This window comes from Sus scrofa, unplaced genomic scaffold (assembly GCF_000003025.6).
Source record: "Sus scrofa isolate TJ Tabasco breed Duroc unplaced genomic scaffold, Sscrofa11.1 Contig2409, whole genome shotgun sequence".
Taxonomy (NCBI): domain Eukaryota; kingdom Metazoa; phylum Chordata; class Mammalia; order Artiodactyla; family Suidae; genus Sus; species Sus scrofa.
Genome location: NW_018085086.1, coordinates 45,953 through 66,939, shown reverse-complemented (window position 1 = coordinate 66,939; position 20,987 = coordinate 45,953). Strand labels below are relative to the sequence as shown.

Here is a 20,987-nt window from a genome sequence, read left to right as displayed (position 1 = left end):
CGTCTTATGGGACATTCTGAAGGGCGGAAACACCAGCATGAATGATCCACTGCTTGGAAGCCATAGGCAATTTACTTTATTTTTTATGAAAAATGGAAGGGTTTATTCAACACTTAACTGGCTTTTTAAAAATTTCTTTGTATATATGTTTTTCCTACTGTACAGCATGGTGACCCATGTATACATACATGTATACATTCTTTTTTCTCACTTTACATGTTCCATCATAATTGACTAGACAGAGTTCCCAGTGCTACACTAGCAGGATCCCATTGCTAATCCATCCTGAAGGCAACATTCTGCATCTATTTACCCCAAGATCCCAGTCCCTCCCACTCCCTCCCCTTCCCCCTTGGCAACCACAAGGCTGTTCTCCAAGTCCTTGATTTTCTTTTCTGTGGAAAGATTCCTTTGTGCCAGATATTAGATTCCAGATGTAAGGGATATCATATGATATTTGCCTTTCTCTTTCTGGCTTTTTTAAAATCCTGGGTGCCTCCTCTGTGCCAACAAGAGGTAGGCTCTTGGGAATCAGAAATAAATGAGCCTCTGTTCTTTCTCTTCATATGTGAAGAATGCATTAGTATAAACAAACCAAATGTATGGGATGTAAGGAAATAATAACATTAGATCAAGGGATATTTACATCTAGTAAGGTGAGAATTAGCCTCATAATTATTAGTTACAAAATATTAAGAATTTAAATTCCGCTTTCTTTATGCATCCATCACATAGTTACTGCAGAGAGGGCAACCATTATTTGTTTCATTCTAATTGAGTGGGTTTTTTATCAAAAAAAAAAAAAAGGAATCAACTCAGCTGACAATCCTAAACTGAGGATTCTAAGAATTTACCCCCTCACACACTAAGAATTAATGGAACACCAAGGGTTCAAAATTAATTTTTTATTATGTAAATCCTATGACTTAATTTCATTGTTTTCAGACTCTCTGAAAGTTCCAAGCAGAAGTGCAGAGGTTTAACCACAGATACATTTGATGTATATTATTCTAAATAGTTTTCATTTTCCTGAGTAGGAGTGGACCCCAAGACTCTGATTTTTATGTCTCCTTTTGTGGTTGATTTGGCTGATTATTGGTATGGAGGAGAAAGTGGACAGTTGAAGTAAAATCCAGGAGCAGGATCGATAGAGAGATCTATCATCTATCTTTATTTTTTTTATCATTTCTTTACATGTATATTTTTTCTACTGTACAGCATGGTATCATCTATCCTTAAATATCCTTTGCCAGTTATTTTTGTGATGTTATTTTATTTTATTTTCATCAGAGTATAGTTGACTTACAGTGCTGTGTCAATGTCTACTGTAGAGCATATTGACCAAGTCATACGTATGTATACATCTTTTTCATGCCATCTTCCATCACGTTCTATCCCAAGAGATTGGATATATTTCCCTAGGTTGTACAGCATGACCTTATTGCTTATCCATTCTAAATGAAATAGTTTGGAGCTACAAACCCCAAACTCCCAGTTCATCCCATTCCCTCTCCCTTCCCCTTGGCAACCACAAGTCTGTTCTCTATGTCTGCGAGTCTGTTTACCTCTTGCAGATAGGTTCATTTGTGCCATATTTTATTGTACTTTACTATTATTATTATTATTATTATTATTATTATTGCTTTTTAGGGCCCCACCTGTGGCATATGGAGGTTCCCAGACTAGGAGTCTAATCAGAGCCACAGCTGCTGGCCTACACCATAGCCACAGCAGTGCCAGATCTGAGCCATGTCTGTGACCTACACCACAACTCACAGCAACACCAGATACTTAAACGACTGAGTGAGGGCAGGGATCAAACCTGCAACCTCATGGTTCCTAATTGGATTCATTTCCCCTGTGCTACAATGGGAACTCCCACTTGTGCCATATTTTAGATTCCAGATATAAATGATATCAGATGGCATTTGTCTTTCTTGTCTCTTTCTGTCACTCAATCATTTTTCCTGTCATCCATACAGCAAGCACTACCTACTCCCCTCCACTGTGGTCTGCAAGAAAACTCCGCAGAGAAGGGCTTCGTGAGCAGGGAGTTTCTTCCAGCTCTCACAGGGAAGACACATGACTGCTGAGGTTGGCAGGGGAAAGCCTGCTCAGATGCATCCTGGACTCAGTCTGCCCAGGATGACTGGCTTCAAACATGGCTTTAACTCGTACTAACCAATACCACAGTAAATGTTACATAAAATGCTGTGCCTTCCTCTTATTGAAATAATCATGGGATGGGGGCACTTCCAGTTTGAGAGAGATGATGCAGATGTAATCAAACAAGAGACATCATACACAAACCACAGAGCCTGACACTCGTCAACAATGCATGATGTTTGGGTTAATGCCATCCTCCTTCTCATCTTCATCATTGCTTTCATGAGCATTTGAATTGCTAAGAGGGAAGGTTAGAGAGGTTCTTGTGCTGCTATGGTGGGAGGGATGCCAGGCAGAGACAAAGCCAGTGAGGATGGATGCAGAAGTCTGAATGAGAATTCTCACACCCAAACCACAACCAAGAACAAAAATTTCAGAGGGCTCTGATCCAAAATTCTATACATTGATGACCCTTCATCTTTCTATACCAACCATCATTTTAGCCTCCTAGGAGGAAATCATGCTTCCCAAGAAACCCTCCATCAATCACTCTTTCCCCTAAGCACTTACTGGGCTTGGATACATTTCTGGTGGACCATGACCAAGGAAAACAGATTCATTGCCCTTTCCTTCCTGGCCTGTGATGAAGTTTCAGGATCTCTCTTCAGGACTGGCAAGAAGTCAGACTCAGGCTGGGAACTGCTGATGCAGGTGCCCACAAAGGATAGAGACACAGGTCTAGAATCACACTCTTAGAACTGGCAAACTGAAGAGATGGAAGCACTGGCCAATTATATACAGTGGTGTGACCTGAGGTCTCAGTGCACAAAGCTCATAATTAGCCAGTGGGTCCATATTGTCCCAGTCTCTGGAGACTTGATAGTATTCATCAAAGAAGAAAAAAAAAAGAGAAAAGTGAACATTCCTGGAAGGTTCTTGGCCCATCCTCTCTTCAGGAGGATGTTCACCTATACCTTTGTCTCCTTACATGTAACACATTGCAGAATGTTAACATAATATTCAGATATTTCCCCCCAGTGTAACCAGTCAATGTACGATTTTAGTCCCAGTAAACCCATTGTATTCATCACAAAATCTATGCAGCATTGGGAGATCTACAGCAAGAAATGTTATACCTTTTCAATTTTCTCAGCTAATATTTGTCTCTAAGGATAACTTGTTTTCATTACCTTAGTTCTTACTTAGAATGGCAATTTATATTTTGGAGATTTATGGGGTTATGCGTGTGTGCATGTGTGTGTTTTGTAATTTCAGTGGAGTCTTCATTTCTAAGTTTTCCTCTAATGGAATCATGTTGCCATATTAGGATACCCCTGATTTTTGCTTGTTATTTGCTTACTGATATTTATTTAAATATTTCAGAGGGCCTCCCAGGAGGTTGCAATGAAGCAGTTGGTCAGGGTTACAGACACCTGAAAGCCTGATTAGCAAAGGAGCACTTTTCAAGCTCACTACAGGGCTGTGGTTAGGATTCCCATGTACACAGAATATTATCCAGAGAATTCCCACAGTTCCTTGACCTATGGGCCTCTGAGGGAATACCTCACCACATGGAAGCTGTGTTCTCTCAGCAGAGAGAGGAAGAGAAAAGAAGGAGAAAAAAAGGTCATATTTTTAAAAACTCTAATCCCTGAAGTGACACATCCCAAAATGTCTTCCATATTTCATTGTCAAAATCAAGTCACTATGTAAATCTCATAGTCAATGGGAGGGATGCATATATAATATTTCAGTAAATTTAATCATTTTTTTTTATTATTTTCCTGTACTTAGGGTCATATCTTAATGTATACATTGCAGTTACAGTTTTTCCCCCATATTTAATCATTTTTTATTGGGCTACTTCTTTTCCTAAAAACTAGAAATTTTCCTCTGTCAAATGCATTATTTTCTTTCATAGCAAAGTCAAGTATTTTGTTTTCTTTAACATCAAAGTTTCTCACAAATGAATGGATATATTCTGTTCATAACTGATTCACTTTGCTGTATACCTAAAATTAACACAACACTGTAAGTCAAAAATGATCCAATAAAATTTTCTTTCTGTTTGTCATCTATGTACATTGTAGTGAAATGCCTACTTAGATAACTTAAAAAGTGATAATGCCATTTGCAGCAACATGGATAGAACTAGAGAATCTCATACTGAGTGACATGACCCAGAAAGACAAAGACAAATACCATATGATATCACTTATAACTGGAATCTAATATCCAGCACAAATGAATATCCCCTCAGAAAAGAAAATCATGGACTTGGAGAAGAGACTTGTGGCTGCCTGATGGGAGGGGGAGGGAGTGGGAGGGATCGGGAGTTTGGGGTTATCAGACACAACTTAGAATAGATTTACAAGGAGATCCTGCTGAATAGCATTGAGAACTATGTCTAGATACTCATGTTGCAACAGAAGAAAGGGTGGGGGAAAAATGTAATTGTAATGTATACATGTAAGTATAACCTGACCCCCTTGCTGTACAGTGGGAAAATAAAATAAAATAAAATAAAATAAAAACTAAAAAAAAAATTTAAAAAAAGTGAAATGCAAAGTAAATTAAACTAGTTTTGCACAGCTTTCAGAGGGCCCAGACTACTACCATTAAAATGAAGTCGGAGTCCGTGTGGCGCAGTGGTAACGAATCACTAGAATGAGGTTGGGTTGGTCTGCTTGTCAGTGGTTACGATCGCGTTGCGTGAGTGTGGTGGTGCAGACGGGCTCGGATCCGCGTTGCTGTGGCTGGGTAGGGTGGCTACACTGCATTCAACCTAGCTGGAACCCATACACGGAGCACCAAAATAGCAAAAAAAAAAACAACAACAAAAAAAAAAAAAAAAAAAAAAAAAAAAAATGAAGTCTGACAAATCTAAGAAGGGGTGGACACTCATCTTGTGGAACACCACAGGAGCCCTCAGACTTAGTTCTGGTGACAGAATACAGAAAGGCATGATAATCGGGCAAAGTCCTAAGCAGGCTATTTCTGGTAAAGGTATAAACTCCCATTTGCTTGACTACATTACAATCCTAAATAATGGAAAAGAAGATAAATTCATTGTGATGATTTGGGTGATTTAATGATCCTCAGATATCATTAGAGTCACACAGCAACTGGAAATATGACATCACTACCTATTTCCCAGTGGCGTACCCAACACTAAGATGGAGTCTTAACAACCACCTTTCTTCCCAGTGCAATTTTGCAATCTTCCAATTGCAGGTATCTTACAACATATTATATACTCTTGTGCTGCATTATCTATCAGGATTCATTCAAGAAAAGAGAAACCAATTAGTCATTTTAATGGAGAAAATTTAATACAAGAGTTTTTTAAAGAGTTATTAGAGATTTTTATAAAAAAAGGAAGAATAACCCAGCTATCATAAGTGAATGAAGAAGCTACTATACCAAAGGCATGGGTGTATAAAGGGGACAGTTGAGCATTTAGGAAAACATTTAGGGCAAAGAGAATTTTACAGACCACTCTTGAATATATAAAAAATGACCATAAGATGGAAAACAGCATTAATTCTAAGAGTCTCATCCTAAAGCAAAGTATAGAAATATGAGTTTGCAGCAGAAACAATCCCTTCAAAAATAGCACATAGGCCAAGCTCTGTGGTGTAGAGAGACATGGTACATGAGGAATCATTATCAGAAATAATGGGGACAGAGTTCCTCTTGTGACTCAACAGGTTGAGTACCCAATATTTTCTCTGTGACAAGATGGATTTGAACCCTACACTTGCTTAGTTGGTTAAGGATCCAGCATTTCTGCAAGTTGCAGCATAGGTCACGATGTGGCTCAGATCCATTGTTTCTCTGGCTGTGGTGTAGGCCTGCAGCTGCAGCTCTGATTTGACTCCTAGACTATGAAATTATCATGCCACAGGTGTGGTGGAGAAAGACAGAAAGGAAGGAAGGAAGGAAGGAAGGAAGAAAGAAAGAAAGAAAGAAAGAAAGAAAGAAAGAAAGAAAAAAGAAAGAAAAAAAAAAAAAAAAAAAAAAAGAAAGAAGAGGAAAGAGAGAGAAAGAAAGAAAGGAAAGAAAGGAAAGAAAGAAAGAAAGAAAGAAAGGAAGAAAGAAAGAAAGAAAGAAAGAGGAAATATATTGAGTGTGGCTACTGTAGGCTCTTCATATCTTCCCCCTTTGAGCTTTGATCTCTTTAGGATCTTCCTCCATGAGTAGTTAGGACCAAAGTCGGACAGGTCACCTTGGAATGAAAGATCTGACTTATCAGAAATTCTCCACCTAGGCCACACACTCTAACCACCTACGTGCCTTAAAAAATCTTCATGCTCAGGACATGATGCAGTATAATTATCAGAAAATGTGGTGCTGAGACCCAGATGTCAATATTTTTAAGCATCCTGGATGATTTTGATAAAAGCCAAGGTTGAGAAGCAGTGGAATGCATCTTCATACATACCCTGAATAAACAGGTTGGAAAAAGGGTTATGGAAAATAATAGACATTTTCAAGTAAATCATACATAGAGACATATGACAATGAAGATATAACAATCCAAAACCTATGGGACATGGCAAAAGCAGTTCTTAGACAGAAGTTTATTACAATACAGTCTTATCTCAGGAAAGAAGAAATAACTCAAATAAAGACCTAAACTTATACCTTAAAGATCTAGAGAAGGAAGAACAGATGACATGCAAAATTAGTAGAAGGAAAAAAAATCATAAAGATTAGAGCCAATATTAATAACATAGAGACAAAGAAAACAATTGAGAAGATCAATGAAACCAAAAAAGTTGGTTCCTTGAAAAGATCAACAAAATTGATATACCTTTAGCCAGACTCATCAAGAAAGAAAGGGAGAGGGTTCAATTCAATAAATTTAGAAATGAAAAAGGAGAAGTTACAACCAACACTCTAGGAAATATAAAGGATCATGAGAACATATTATGAGAAACTATATGCCAATAAAATGGACAAGCTCCAAGAAATGGACAGATTCTTGCAAAGGCACAAGCTACCAAGACTGAACCAGGAAGAACTAGAAAATATGAACATGGTGCTGAAATTGAACATGTGATTAGAAAACTTGCAAAACGCAAAAGTCCAGGACCTGATGGCCTCACAGCTGAGTTCTTTCCAACTTGAGGGAGAAGAGATAACACATCTTCTTCTGAAACTTTTCCAGAAAAACAGAGGAAGGAACATCCCCAAACTCATTCTGTGAAGCCGCAATTACCCTGATACCAAACCCAGACAAAGATACCACACAAAAAAAGAAAATTATAGGCCAATATCTTTGATGAATGTAGACACAAAAAGTTTGGCCAACTGAATCCAAAAACATACAAAACAGATCATACACCATGACCAATTTGATTCATCCCAGATTCACAAGGATGGTTCAACATACACAAATCAATCAATGTCATACACCACATTAACAAAAGAAAAGTTGAAAACCACATCATCATCTTAGTAGATGCAGAAAAAGCATCTGACAAATTCCAACATCCATTCATGATAAAAACTCTTACCAAAGTGGGTATAGAAGGAACATGTCTTAACATAATAAAAGCAATTTATGACAAACCCACAGCATATATAATACTCTAGAAAAGCTGAAAGCCATCCCACTAAAGTCTGCAACAAGACAACGATACCCACTATCAACACTTTTATCCAACATAGTACTGGAAGTCCTAGCCACAGCTATCAGACAAACAAATAAGTACAATATATCCAAATTGGAAGAGAAGAGGTAAAATTGTCTCTGTATGCAGATGACATCATGATATACATAGAAAACTCTAAGGACTCCAAACAAAAACTCCTCAAACTGATCAATGAATTCAGCAAAGAAGCAGGATACAAGATTAACATTCAGAAATCAGTTGCATTTCTATATACTAACAATGAAATATTAGAAAAGGTGTAAAAACCACAATACCTTTTAAAATCACACCCCCAAAAATTAAACAACTGGGAATAAACCTAACAAAAGAGGTGAAAGACTCTTATGCTGAGTACTATAAAACATTAATGGAATACTGCTCAGCTATAAAAAAGAACAAAATAATGCCATTTGCAGCAACACAGATAGAACTAGAGATCTCTTATACTAAGTGAAGTTAGAAAGAGGAAGACAAATACCATATGGTTTCACTTATATCTAGAATCTAATATATGGCACAAATTAACCTTTCCACAGAAATGAAAATCATGGACTTGGAGAATAGACTTGTGGTTGCCAAGGGGAAGGGGGAGGAAGGGGAGGGACTGGGAATTTGGTGTTGACAGATGCACACCATAGCCTTTGGAATGGATAAGCAATGGGATCCTGCTGTATAGCACTGGGGACTATGTCTGGTCACTTGTGATGGAGCATGATAATGTGAGAAAAAATAATGTATACATGTATGTGTGACTGGATCATTTTGCTGTGCAGCAGAAAATTGACAGAACACTATATATCAGCTATAATGAAAAAAATAAAAATCATTAAAAAAAATAAAACATTAATCAAGGAAATTAAAGAGGATTCAAAGAAATGGAAAGATATTCTATGCTTCTGGGTTGGAAGAAATAATATCATAAAAATGGCCATGCTGCCCAAAGCAATCTACAGATTCAATGCAATCCCCATCAAATTACCCATGACATATTTCTCAGAACTAGAACAAACTATCCAAAAATTTATATGGAACCATAAAAGACCCAGAATTGACAAAGCAAACCTGAGGAACAAAAGCCAAGCAGAAGGCATAACTCTCCCAGACTTCAGGCAATATTACAAAGCCACAGGCATCAAGACAGTGTGGTACTGGTACCAAAACAGACAGACAGACCAATAGAACTGAATAGAGAACCCAGAAATAAGCCCAGACACCTACGGTCAATTAATCTTTGACAAAGGAGGCAAGAACATAAAATGGGAAAAAGACAGTCTATTCAGCATGAATTTCTGGGAAACTTGGAAAAACTACATGCAAATCAATGAAACTAGAACACACTCTCACACCATGCACCAAAATAAACTCAAAAAGGCTGAAAGACTTAAATATAAGACAAGACCCTACCAAACTCCTGGAAGAGAATATAGGCAAAACATTCTCTGACATCAACCTTACAAATATTTTCTCAAGTCAGTCTCCAAAAGCAACAGAAATCAAAGCAAAAATGAACCAATGGGACCTAATCAAACTGACAAGGTTTTGCACAGCAAAGGAAACCATATAAAATACAAAAAGACAGCATATGGAATGGGAGAAATAGTTTCTAATGATGCAACTGACAAGGGATTAATCTCTAAAATACACAAGCAACTTATAAGATTTAACATAAAAAAACCTAACAAACAAATTGAAAAATGAACAAAAGACCTGAAAAGACATTTCTCCAAAGAAGACATATAGATGGCCAGCAGGCACAAGAAAATATGCTCAAAAACACTAATTATTAGAGAAATGCAAATCAAAAGTCTAATGACTAGTCAAAAGTCCACCATTAAAGAGTCAACAAAAACAAATGCTGGAGAATATACAGAGAAAAGGAAATTTTCCTTCACTGTTGATGGGAAGGTAAATTGGTACAACCACTATGGAAAACAGTGTGGAGGTATCTCAGAAAACTAAATATAGAACTACTGTATGACCCAGCAATCCCACTCTTGGGCATATATTCAGACAAAACTTTCCTTGAAAAAAATCCATCCACCTGTATGTTCACTGCAGCTTAAATTCACAGTAGCCAAGACATGAAAACAAACTAAAAACCCATTAACAGATGAATGGATTAAGAGGAGGTGGAACATATATACAGTGGACTACTACTCAGACATAAAAAAAGCAAATGAATGCCATTTACACATGGATGGATCTAGAGACTCCAATACTGAGTAAAGTAAGTCAGAAAGAGAAAGACAGACACCATATGTTATCACTTATAGGTGGAGTCTAAAATATGGCACAAATGATCTACCTACAAAACAGAAAGAGATCATGGCCATGGAGGATAGACTTGTGTTTTCCATGGGGTAGGGGGAAGGATGGGTTGAGAGTCTGGTGTTAGTAGATGAAAAATATTGCATTTGGAGTGGATGGGCAATGGGATCCTGCTGTATAGCACAGGGAAATACATCCAATTACTTGTGGTGGATCAGCATGAAGGATAAAGTGAGAAAATGATTTATATATATATATATATATATATATGTCTGTGTGTGTGTGTGTATATATGTATGTGTGTATATATATGTATATATGTATGTATATATATATATATACATATATATATAATATCTGGGTCACTTTTTTGTACAGCAGAAATTGCCAGAACATTGTAAATCAACTCAAATAAAATTTTTTTGAAAAAGAAGATATGTGGACCCCAGTGATCATAGTAGCATTGTTTACAATAGCCAAGATATGTAAGAAATCTAAGTGTCTATCAACAGATAAAGAGTAGTACATATATACAAAGGAATACTACCCACCTATAAAAAAGAATGAAATTCTGCCATTTACAACAATATCAATGGACTTGAAAAAGTATTATGCTTAGTGAAATAAGTCATACAAATATAAATATTTTATGTTACCACTTATATGTATATTCAGAAAAATAAAATAAATGAAGAAATATAAAAAAGAAAGAAAATAATCAAAAAGAGAGTTGCTCATCTTTTCAGGAAGCTTGGGTCACCATGATAAACTACAGATACATCCATGGATATAATAAGAGTCAGACATGCAGTAATTATGATATAGAAAAGATCTCAGAATACTCTCCCATCCCAATAAACATATCAAATGAAGCAATATTCAAGTGTGAGGCAATGATAAGCAAGAAGGTGATAAGAGCTACAAAAAGGTTCTGATGTGAGAGGTAAAATTTTCAGGTCTAGATGTTGTATTTGCAATATGTTACAATATACACTCCAAAGGGATGACACAGATATTAAGAATAGATTGTTTTGCTGAGGACCCTCCTCATGGCCCTTTTGATGTCTCTGTTCCTCAGGCTATAGATGAAGGGGTTCAGCATGGGGGTGACCACGGTGTACAACACTGAGGCCACTGCATTCTTCCTGGGAGAATGTGAGATGGCTGAGCTGAGATACACCCCAAGGCCTGTTCCATAAAATAAGCAAACACCTGCCAGGTGAGACCCACAAGCGGAGAAGGCTTTAGACCTCCCACCTGATGAGGGACTCTCAGAACGGAGGAAAGAATTCTAGTGTAAGAGAAAAGGATCCCTGAGACTGGAATACCAGCAAAAATGGCACAAACAAAATACATGAAAATGTTATTGGTGAGAGTATCGGAACAGGCTAGCTTGAGGAGTAGAGGAGGATCACAGAAGAAATTGGAAATGTCCACATCCTTGAAGCAGGGAAGTTATAACACAATCCAACTGTGCACCTGGGAGTCCAAAAGGCTGACCAAAAAAGACACCAAAAGTAAGAAGCAACATAGGGGTGGGTTCATGATGACCAAGTAATGCAGTGGGTGACAGATGGCCACAAACCTGTCATAGGCCATCACACTCAGAAGTGTACAATCCATAGCCCCCAAAATAATAAAAACAGACATTTGAATTAAGCAGCCCACATAGGAGATGACTGCTGTGAGTTTGGATGTTCACAATCATCTTGGGGACAGTGGTAGAAATGAAGCCCATGTCAGCCAAGGACAGGTTGGAGAGGAAGAAGTACATGGGGGTGTGGAGGTGGGAGTCAGAGATGACAGCCAGGATGATGAGCAGGTTCCCCAGCATGGTGACCAGGTACATGGACAAGAACAGGACAAAGAGGAGAGGTTGCAGTTCTGGATCCTCTGAGAAGCCCAGGAGGAAGAATTCTGAGACACTTGTTAGATTTCCAGTTCTATATAGTTTGGACACCTTTTTTTAGAGAAAAGAGGGTCAAAATTAGGGAAATTAGTAAATGGGCATGCAGCACTTTGTTCATATTTTAGATTCAAGCAATTCATTTCTAAGGTTATATCCCCCAGGACCTTGTAACAGTATTTCTCAGTGTGAAAATTTCTATCTGCTTAGAATTGTTTACTTACTGGTTTTCATTTATTTGCCTTTTTCTACACACACTTACTATATAGAAACTTTACTAAACAGTAACAGAAGAGAGGGAATATATAAATACATGATCATGGTAATATAGACTACTTATTTAGAAAAAAAATACAGAATAAGAAATGCACTATCCCCTCTAAGAATAAAGTTCTACATTGAACTACTTACAACAGTTAAATAAAACGTATTTTTCAAATATATTCTAGATATTTCCTTTATTTACAATATTTGTAAATACTATGTAAAATGTGGATTTATGTAAACTGGATTCCAAATTAAATTTGAATGTTTGTAATAAGATTTTTTGTGATAGTTATCTTCAGGAGTTGAGTCATTTTTTTATTTTCTGTCTTCCCCCTTTCATGAAATTAATGATTGTTCAAATATCGGGTTTGTGTTTTAAAAGTCATTTAATATATTCTTCATAACTCTAGCTCTGCTGGAATTAAAATATCAACCAGCATCGTTTCATTAAGTGCACATAATCATACAGCCTTGATGAATGAGAAGATGACATTGTTAACAGAGCTTCTCTCAATGATTAAACAACAATGACATTTAAGGAACACTCTCTGAATTTTTTTTATTTTAGATGAAGTTATTTGTTGCAACTCAATTCAATCTCAGTAAATCATCCCCCACATGGGACCACACTAGTTTTTGTACTCTCTTCTGAAGTGGCCTGATAACATTAGTTCACTGGTTTTCCTTTTATCCAGTTTATTAAGGTATGATTGACAAAATTGCATATTTGCATTATACAACATGAAGATTTCTTTAAATTAATTAGATGATACAATAATTTTTCACACAGACACATGCTGTATGCTAGACAATCAGGACTCATTCATTTATAACAGAAATTCTATACCCTTTGACCAACAACTCTCCATTTCCCCCAACCCTACCCCTTACAACTACAGTTCTAATTGATGGTTTTATGAATTGAATTTTCTTAGGTTCCACCCATCTATTTCAGTAAGCATAATGTCCTCCAGTTACATTCATATTGTCACAAATGGCAGGATTTCCTTCTTTTTACTGCTGAATAATATTCTATTATCTCTGTATACACAGCACATTTTCTTTATCCATTCCTGGCTCTGTAGATCAGTTGTTTGCATATTATTACTATTGTGAATAATTACAATGAACTTAGGAGTACAGATATCTCTTTGAGGTACTGATTTCTTTTCCTTTGGACATTTTCCCTGCAGTGGTATTGCTGGATGATACAATAGCTCTATTTCAATCAATAGCAATGTTTTTGTTTTTTGTTTTTTGCTTTTTTATTTTTGTTTTTTAGGGCCACACCCACAGTATATGGAGGTTCCCAGGCTAGGGGTCAAATCGGAGCTGTAGCCTCTGGCCTGCACCAAGGACACAGCAAAGCCAGATCTGAGCTGCATCTGTGACCTACACACAGCTCACAGCAACACCAGATCCTTAACCCACTGAGAGAAGCCAGGGATCAAATATGCATCTTCATGGATACTAGTCATATTTGTTTATGCTGAGCCATGATGGGAACTCCTCAATTAATAATGGTTTTTAATTTTTGAGGAACCTCCATTCTCTTTTCCATAATGGCTGTACCAATATTCACTTCCACCAACCAAGTACTAAGGTTCCCTTTTCTCCACATCCTCAGCAACACTTGCTGTTGTTTGGATTTTTGTTAATAGCCATCACAATAGATATGAGGTGATATTTGATTGAGGTTTTGTCCAGTGTTCCTGATATTAGCGATGTTGAATACATCTTCATATACCTGGTAGTCTTGTTTTCCTGATGATAAACCCTCTTACTTATAGTTGAGGTGTTTAACACCAGGGGAGGTCCAACAGCCTGCCTAAGACCCAGGCTTCTCATGTTTAGCTAGTAGATTTTTACATCAATCCCTCCAAATAAAGGGACTACAATTCTCTTCTGCTACCTGAAGGTAATTCAATTTCATTATTTTGGCACGTCGCTCTATGGTTTAATTGAAAAGACATTGAATATAAATAATATAACTACATCTGGGTAGTTTCTATACTATGAGATTATCAGAATTAAACCAACCTTAGAGGACTGTAAGTTTGAAAAATCCTTAATATTGCTTAGACCACTGGTTTTTAGTTCTGGCTGATCACTATATTTACTGTTGGAGGCTTGTCAGATATGCATGTATACAGACCATAGTGAATCAAAGAAACTAGATGGCGCTTGAAGAATGATGCTAATCTAGGCTTGCAAAATATATATGCCTTTCCTAGACCCCTGGGGGAAAGGGAGTGAGACAGGAAATGTACATCTACGAGTGGCTGCTTGAAAGCAAGTTGCCAAATACTCCAGATGTGGCTGATGGAAAGCCATTGACATTCTTGTTCACATGACCAGAACCCTAAGGGAGTTGAAGGAAAGGGCGTAATAGCCTAAAGCATAAACAATATAATCTTTCTCTGGAGGGTTGACCTTTTATAGCATCTATGAATACAAAGGGACTGTGCCTTGCATATCTGTAGCCTTGGTCAGTAACATTGTAAATGACACATGTGATTCTGTATGTAGAAGGAAGTAGAAAATAGCAAAAATCATGACTTGGCTCAGAGGGTTGCTATTGCCTCTCAAAGGCAGTAGCCCCCTGATCCCCACTCTATTTCTTTGTCTCTTCTTTCTTAAATCTGTGGCACCTTGCCTTTGGGACCTGAGTTGATGAGCAGGTCTTGTCAATTTACATATGCTTTTTTTTTCTTTTTTGGCCACCCTGTGGCTTATGGTGTTCACAGGCCAGGCATCAAATCCAAGCCACGGTTGTGACTTATACCATAACTGCGGCAACAACACCACATCCTTAACCCACCTTGCCAGCCAGGGATCAGACTTGCATCCCATCATTCCAGAGACAACACTGTTCTCATTGTGCCAAAGCAGGAACTCCTACATGTGCTTATTTTAAAATACACAAATACCCCAGCCTCAGCCTAGAACCAATATCTGGATCTCTACACATGAGTTTCCTAGTTACCCAAATGTGCAGCTGGGATTGAGAAAAAAATGTCTTCTCAAATATTGCTCAACACTTAGAAAATGCTCAATTAGGAGTTCCCGTAGTGGCGCAGTAGTTAACGAATCCGACTAGGAACCATGAGGTTGCGGGTTTGGTCCCTGCTCTTGCTCAGTGGGTTAACGATCCGGCGTTGCCGTGAGCTGTGGTGTAGGTTTCAGACGCGGCTCGGATCCCGCATTGCTGTGGCTCTGGCGTAGGACGGTGGCTACAGCTGCGATTCAACCCCTAGCCTGGGAACCTCCATATGCCGCGGGAGCGGCCCAAGAAATAGCAACAACAAGAACAACAACAACAAAAAGACAAAAAGACAAAAAAAATTAAAAAAAAAAGAAAATGCTGAATTAATATTATTTATTGCTCTTATCAATACTCACCTTCTATTTTTTTAAGTTCTATGTAATTTATGTACATTTTATTTAAAAATTTTTTTATTATATTTGATTTAGAATGTTCTTTCATGGAGTTCCCATCTTGGCTCAGTGGTTAATGAATCTGACTAGGAACTATGAGGTTGCAGGTTCAATCCCTGGCCTTGTTCAGTGGGTTAAGGATCCAGCATTGCTGTGAGCTGTGGTGTAGGTTGCAGACTCGGCTCGGATCCCTCATTTTGTGGTTCTGGTGTAGGCCAGTGGCTACAGGTCTGATTAGACCCTAGCCTAGGAATTTCCATATTCCACGGGGCAGCCTAGAAAAGGCAAAAAGACAAAAAAAAACAAAAAACAAACAAAAAAAAACAACCCAATGTTCCTTCAATTTCTGCTGTTCAGCAAAGTGACCCAGTCACACATATATGCACATTCTTTTTTTATACTATCTTCCATCATGTTCTGAAATGATGAAAATGCAACCTAACCCTCCCAGAACCCAGGAAGTTAATAAAAAGCTCTAAATGCCCCCGAATTCCAGACCCTGCTGGCTGCCAGTAAATAGGTAGAAGGTCACACTTCCTATTGTTCCAGGGCCTGCTATCCTGGCCTAAGTAAGATAACAGGAAATGAGTTGACTAATCGCTTATCTGGATTCTGTAAAACTGACTGGCACCATAGAAGAATTGATTACACATTGACAGCCCTAGTGACCTATCTCAACTGCAATCTGTCACTCTGCCCAGGAGCCCACGCAGATGCGGACCCCCGGAGCTATTTTAAAATGATTGGTCCACGGAGCACGGGCTCTCGATATTTTAAAATGATTGGTTTGTGACGCACAGGCTTTGTTGTGAACCCCATAAAAGCTGTCCCGATTCCGCACTCGGGGCCGCAGTCCTCTACCCCTGCGTGGTGTACAACTGTGGGCCCCAGCGCGCTTGGAATAAAAATCCTCTTGCTGTTTGCATCAAGACCGCTTCTCGTGAGTGGTTTGGGGTGTCGCCTCTTCCGAGCCCGGACGAGGGGGATTGTTCTTTTACTGGCCTTTCATTTGGTGCATTGGCCGGTAAGTCCTGCGACCACCCCTTACACCCAAGAACCGACTTGGAGGTAAAGGGATCCCCTTTGGAACGTGCGTGTGTGTCGGCCGGCGTCTCTGTTCTGAGTGTCTGTTTTCGGTGATGCGCGCTTTTGGTTTGCAGCTGTCCTCTCAGACCGTAAGGACTGGAGGACTGTGATCAGCAGATGTGCTAGGAGGATCACAGGCTGCCGCCCTGGGGGACGCCCTGGGAGGTGGGGAGAGCCAGGGACGCCTGTCTCCTACTGTCGGTCAGAGGACCGAGTTCTGTTGTTGAAGCGAAAGCTTCCCCCTCCGCGGCCGTCCGACTCTTTTGCCTGCTTGTGGAAGACGCGGACGGGTCGCGTGTGTCTGGATCTGTTGGTTTCTGTTTCATGTGTCTTTGTCTTGTGCGTCCTTGTCTACAGTTTTAATATGGGACAGACAGTGACGACCCCCCTTAGTTTGACTCTCAACCATTGGACTGAAGTTAGATCCAGGGATCATAATTTGTCAGTTCAGGTTAAGAAGGGACCTTGGCAGACTTTCTGTGCCTCTGAATGGCCAACATTCGATGTTGGATGGCCATCAGAGGGGACCTTTAATTCTGAAATTATCCTGGCTGTTAAAGCAATAATTTTTCAGACTGGACCCGGCTCTCATCCTGATCAGGAGCCCTATATCCTTACGTGGCAAGATTTGGCAGAAGATCCTCCGCCATGGGTTAAACCATGGCTAAATAAACCAAGAAAGCCAGGTCCCCGAATCCTGGCTCTTAGAGAGAAAAACAAACACTCGGCCGAAAAAGTCGAGCCCTCTCCTCGTATCTACCCCGAGATCGAGGAGCCGCCGACTTGGCCGGAACCCCAACCTGTTCCCCCACCCCCTTATCCAGCACAGGGTGCTGCGAGGGGACCCTCTGCCCCTCCTGGAGCTCCGGTGGTGGAGAGACCTGCTGCCGGGACTCGGAGCGGGAGAGGCGCCACCCCGGAGCGGACAGACGAGATCGCGATATTACCACTGCGCACCTATGGCCCTCCCATGCCGGGGGGCCAATTGCAGCCCCTCCAGTATTGGCCCTTTTCTTCTGCAGATCTCTATAATTGGAAAACTAACCATCCCCCTTTCTCGGAGGATCCCCAACGCCTCACGGGGTTGGTGGAGTCCCTTATGTTCTCTCACCAGCCTACTTGGGATGATTGTCAACAGCTGCTGCAGACACTCTTCACAACCGAGGAGTGAGAGAGAATTCTGTTAGAGGCTAGAAAAAATGTTCCTGGGGCCGACGGGTGACCCACGCAGTTGCAAAATGAGATTGACATGGGATTTCCCTTGACTCGCCCCGGTTGGGACTACAACACGGCTGAAGGTAGGGAGAGCTTGAAAATCTATCGCCAGGCTCTGGTGGCGGGTCTCCGGGGCGCCTCAAGATGGCCCACTAATTTGGCTAAGGTAAGAGAGGTGATGCAGGGACCGAACGAACCTCCCTCGGTATTTCTTGAGAGGCTCATGGAAGCCTTCAGGCGGTTCACCCCTTTTGATCCTACCTCGGAGGCCCAGAAAGCCTCAGTGGCCCTGGCCTTCATTGGGCAGTCGGCTCTGGATATCAGAAAGAAACTTCAGAGACTGGAAGGGTTACAGGAGGCTGAGTTACATGATCTAGTGAGAGAGGCAGAGAAGGTGTATTACAGAAGGGAGACAGAAGAGGAGAAGGAACAGAGAAAAGAAAAGGAGAGAGAAGAAAGGGAGGAAAGACGTGATAGACGGCAAGAGAAGAATTTGACTAAGATCTTGGCCGCAGTGGTTGAAGGGAAGAGCAGCAGGGGGAGAGAGAGAGATTTTAGGAAAATTAGGTCAGGCCCTAGACAGTCAGGGAACCTGGGCAATAGGACCCCACTCGACAAGGACCAGTGTGCGTATTGTAAAGAAAAAGGACACTGGGCAAGGAACTGCCCCAAGAAGGGAAACAAAGGACCGAAGGTCCTAGCTCTAGAAGAAGATAAAGATTAGGGGAGACGGGGTTCGGACCCCCTCCCCGAGCCCAGGGTAACTTTGAAGGTGGAGGGGCAACCAGTTGAGTTCCTGGTTGATACCGGAGCAGAGCATTCAGTGCTGCTACAACCATTAGGAAAACTAAAAGAAAAAAAATCCTGGGTGATGGGTGCCACAGGGCAACGGCAGTATCCATGGACTACCTGAAGAACCGTTGACTTGGGAGTGGGACGGGTAACCCACTCATTTCTGGTCATCCCTGAGTGCCCAGTACCCCTTCTAGGTAGAGACTTACTGACCAAGATGGGAGCTCAAATTTCTTTTGAACAAGGAAGACCAGAAGTGTCTGCGAATAACAAACCCATCACTGTGTTGACCCTCCAATTAGATGATGAATATCGACTATATTCTCCCCAAGTAAAGCCTGATCAAGATATACAGTCCTGGTTGGAGCAGTTTCCCCAAGCCTGGGCAGAAACCGCAGGGATGGGTTTGGCAAAGCAAGTTCCCCCACAGGTTATTCAGCTGAAGGCCAGTGCTACACCAGTATCAGTCAGACAGTACCCCTTGAGTAGAGAGGCTTGAGAAGGAATTTGGCCGCATGTTCAAAGATTAATCCAACAGGGCATCCTAGTTCCTGTCCAATCCCCTTGGAATACTCCCCTGCTACTGGTTAGGAAGCCTGGGACCAATGATTATCGACCAGTACAGGACTTGAGAGAGGTCAATAAAAGGGTGCAGGACATACACCCAACGGTCCCGAACCCTTATAACCTCTTGAGCGCCCTCCCGCCTGAACGGAACTGGTACACAGTATTGGACTTAAAAGATGCCTTCTTCTGCCTGAGATTACACCCCACTAGCCAACCACTTTTTGCCTTCAAATGGAGAGATCCAGGTACGGGAAGAACCGGGCAGCTCACCTGGACCCGACTGCCCCAAGGGTTCAAGAACTCCCCGACCATCTTTGACGAAGCCCTCCACAGAGACCTGGCCAACTTCAGGATCCAACACCCTCAGGTGACCCTCCTCCAGTACGTGGATGACCTGCTTCTGGCGGGAGCCACCAAACAGGACTGCTTAGAAGGTACGAAGGCACTACTGCTGGAATTGTCTGACCTAGGCTACAGAGCCTCCGCTAAGAAGGCCCAGATTTGCAGGAGAGAGGTAACATACTTGGGGTACAGTTTGCGGGGCGGGCAGCGATGGCTGACGGAGGCACGGAAGAAAACTGTAGTCCAGATACCGGCCCCAACCACAGCCAAACAAGTGAGAGAGTTTTTGGGGACAGCTGGATTTTGCAGACTGTGGATCCCAGGGTTTGCGACCTTAGCAGCCCCACTCTACCAGCTAACCAAAGAAAAAGGGGAATTCTCCTGGGCTCCTGAGCACCAGAAGGCATTTGATGCTATCAAAAAGGCCCTGCTGAGCGCACCTGCTCTGGCCCTCCCTGACGTAACTAAACCCTTTACCCTTTATGTGGATGAGCGTAAGGGAGTAGCCCGGGGAGTTTTAACCCAAACCCTAGGACCATGGAGGAGACCTGTTGCCTACCTGTCAAAGAAGCTCGATCCTGTAGCCAGTGGTTGGCCCGTATGCCTGAAGGCTATCGCAGCTGTGGCCATACTGGTCAAGGACGCTGACAAATTGACTTTGGGACAGAATATAACTGTAATAGCCCCCCATGCATTGGAGAACATCGTTCGGCAGCCCCCAGACCGATGGATGACCAACGCCCGCATGACCCACTATCAAAGCCTGCTTCTCACAGAGAGGGTCACGTTCGCTCCACCAGCCACTCTCAACCCTGCCACTCTTCTGCCTGAAGAGACTGATGAACCAGTGACTCATGATTGCCATCAACTATTGATTGAGGAGACTGGGGTCCACAAGGACCTTACAGACATACCGCTGACTGGAGAAGTGCTAACCTGGTTCACTGACGGAAGCAGTTATGTGGTGGAATGTAAGAGGATGGCTGGGGCGGCGGTGGTGGACGGGACCCGCACGATCTGGGCCAGCAGCCTGCCGGAAGGAACTTCAGCGCAAAAGGCTGAGCTCATGGCCCTCACGCAAGCTTTGCGGCTGGCCGAAGGGAAATCCATAAACATTTATACGGACAGCAGGTATGCTTTTGCGACTGCACACGTACACGGGGCCATCTATAAACAAAGGGGGTTGTTTACCTCAGCAGGGAGGGAAATAAAGAACAAAGAGGAAATTCTAAGCCTTTTAGAAGCCTTACATTTGCCAGAAAGGCTAGCTATTATACACTGTCCTGGACATCAGAAAGCCAAAGATCTCATATCTAGAGGGAACCAGATGGCTGACCGGG

At 41.1% G+C, this 20,987-nt stretch overlaps 1 protein-coding gene and 1 pseudogene across 1 annotated transcript; one reads left to right on the top strand and one right to left on the bottom strand.

Moving 5' to 3' along the window:
• Positions 1-11,049: 11,049 nt before the first annotated feature.
• On the bottom strand, positions 11,050-14,055 carry LOC110258572 (annotated as a pseudogene).
• A 416-nt stretch (positions 14,056-14,471) lies between these two features.
• Positions 14,472-17,902, top strand: LOC102159737. The gene is made up of 3 exons (XM_021081822.1): positions 14,472-14,499; positions 16,806-17,818; positions 17,870-17,902. The coding sequence occupies exons 1-3, from the start codon at positions 14,472-14,474 to the stop codon at positions 17,900-17,902; spliced, it is 1,074 nt and encodes a 357-aa protein (XP_020937481.1).
• Positions 17,903-20,987: the final 3,085 nt, after the last annotated feature.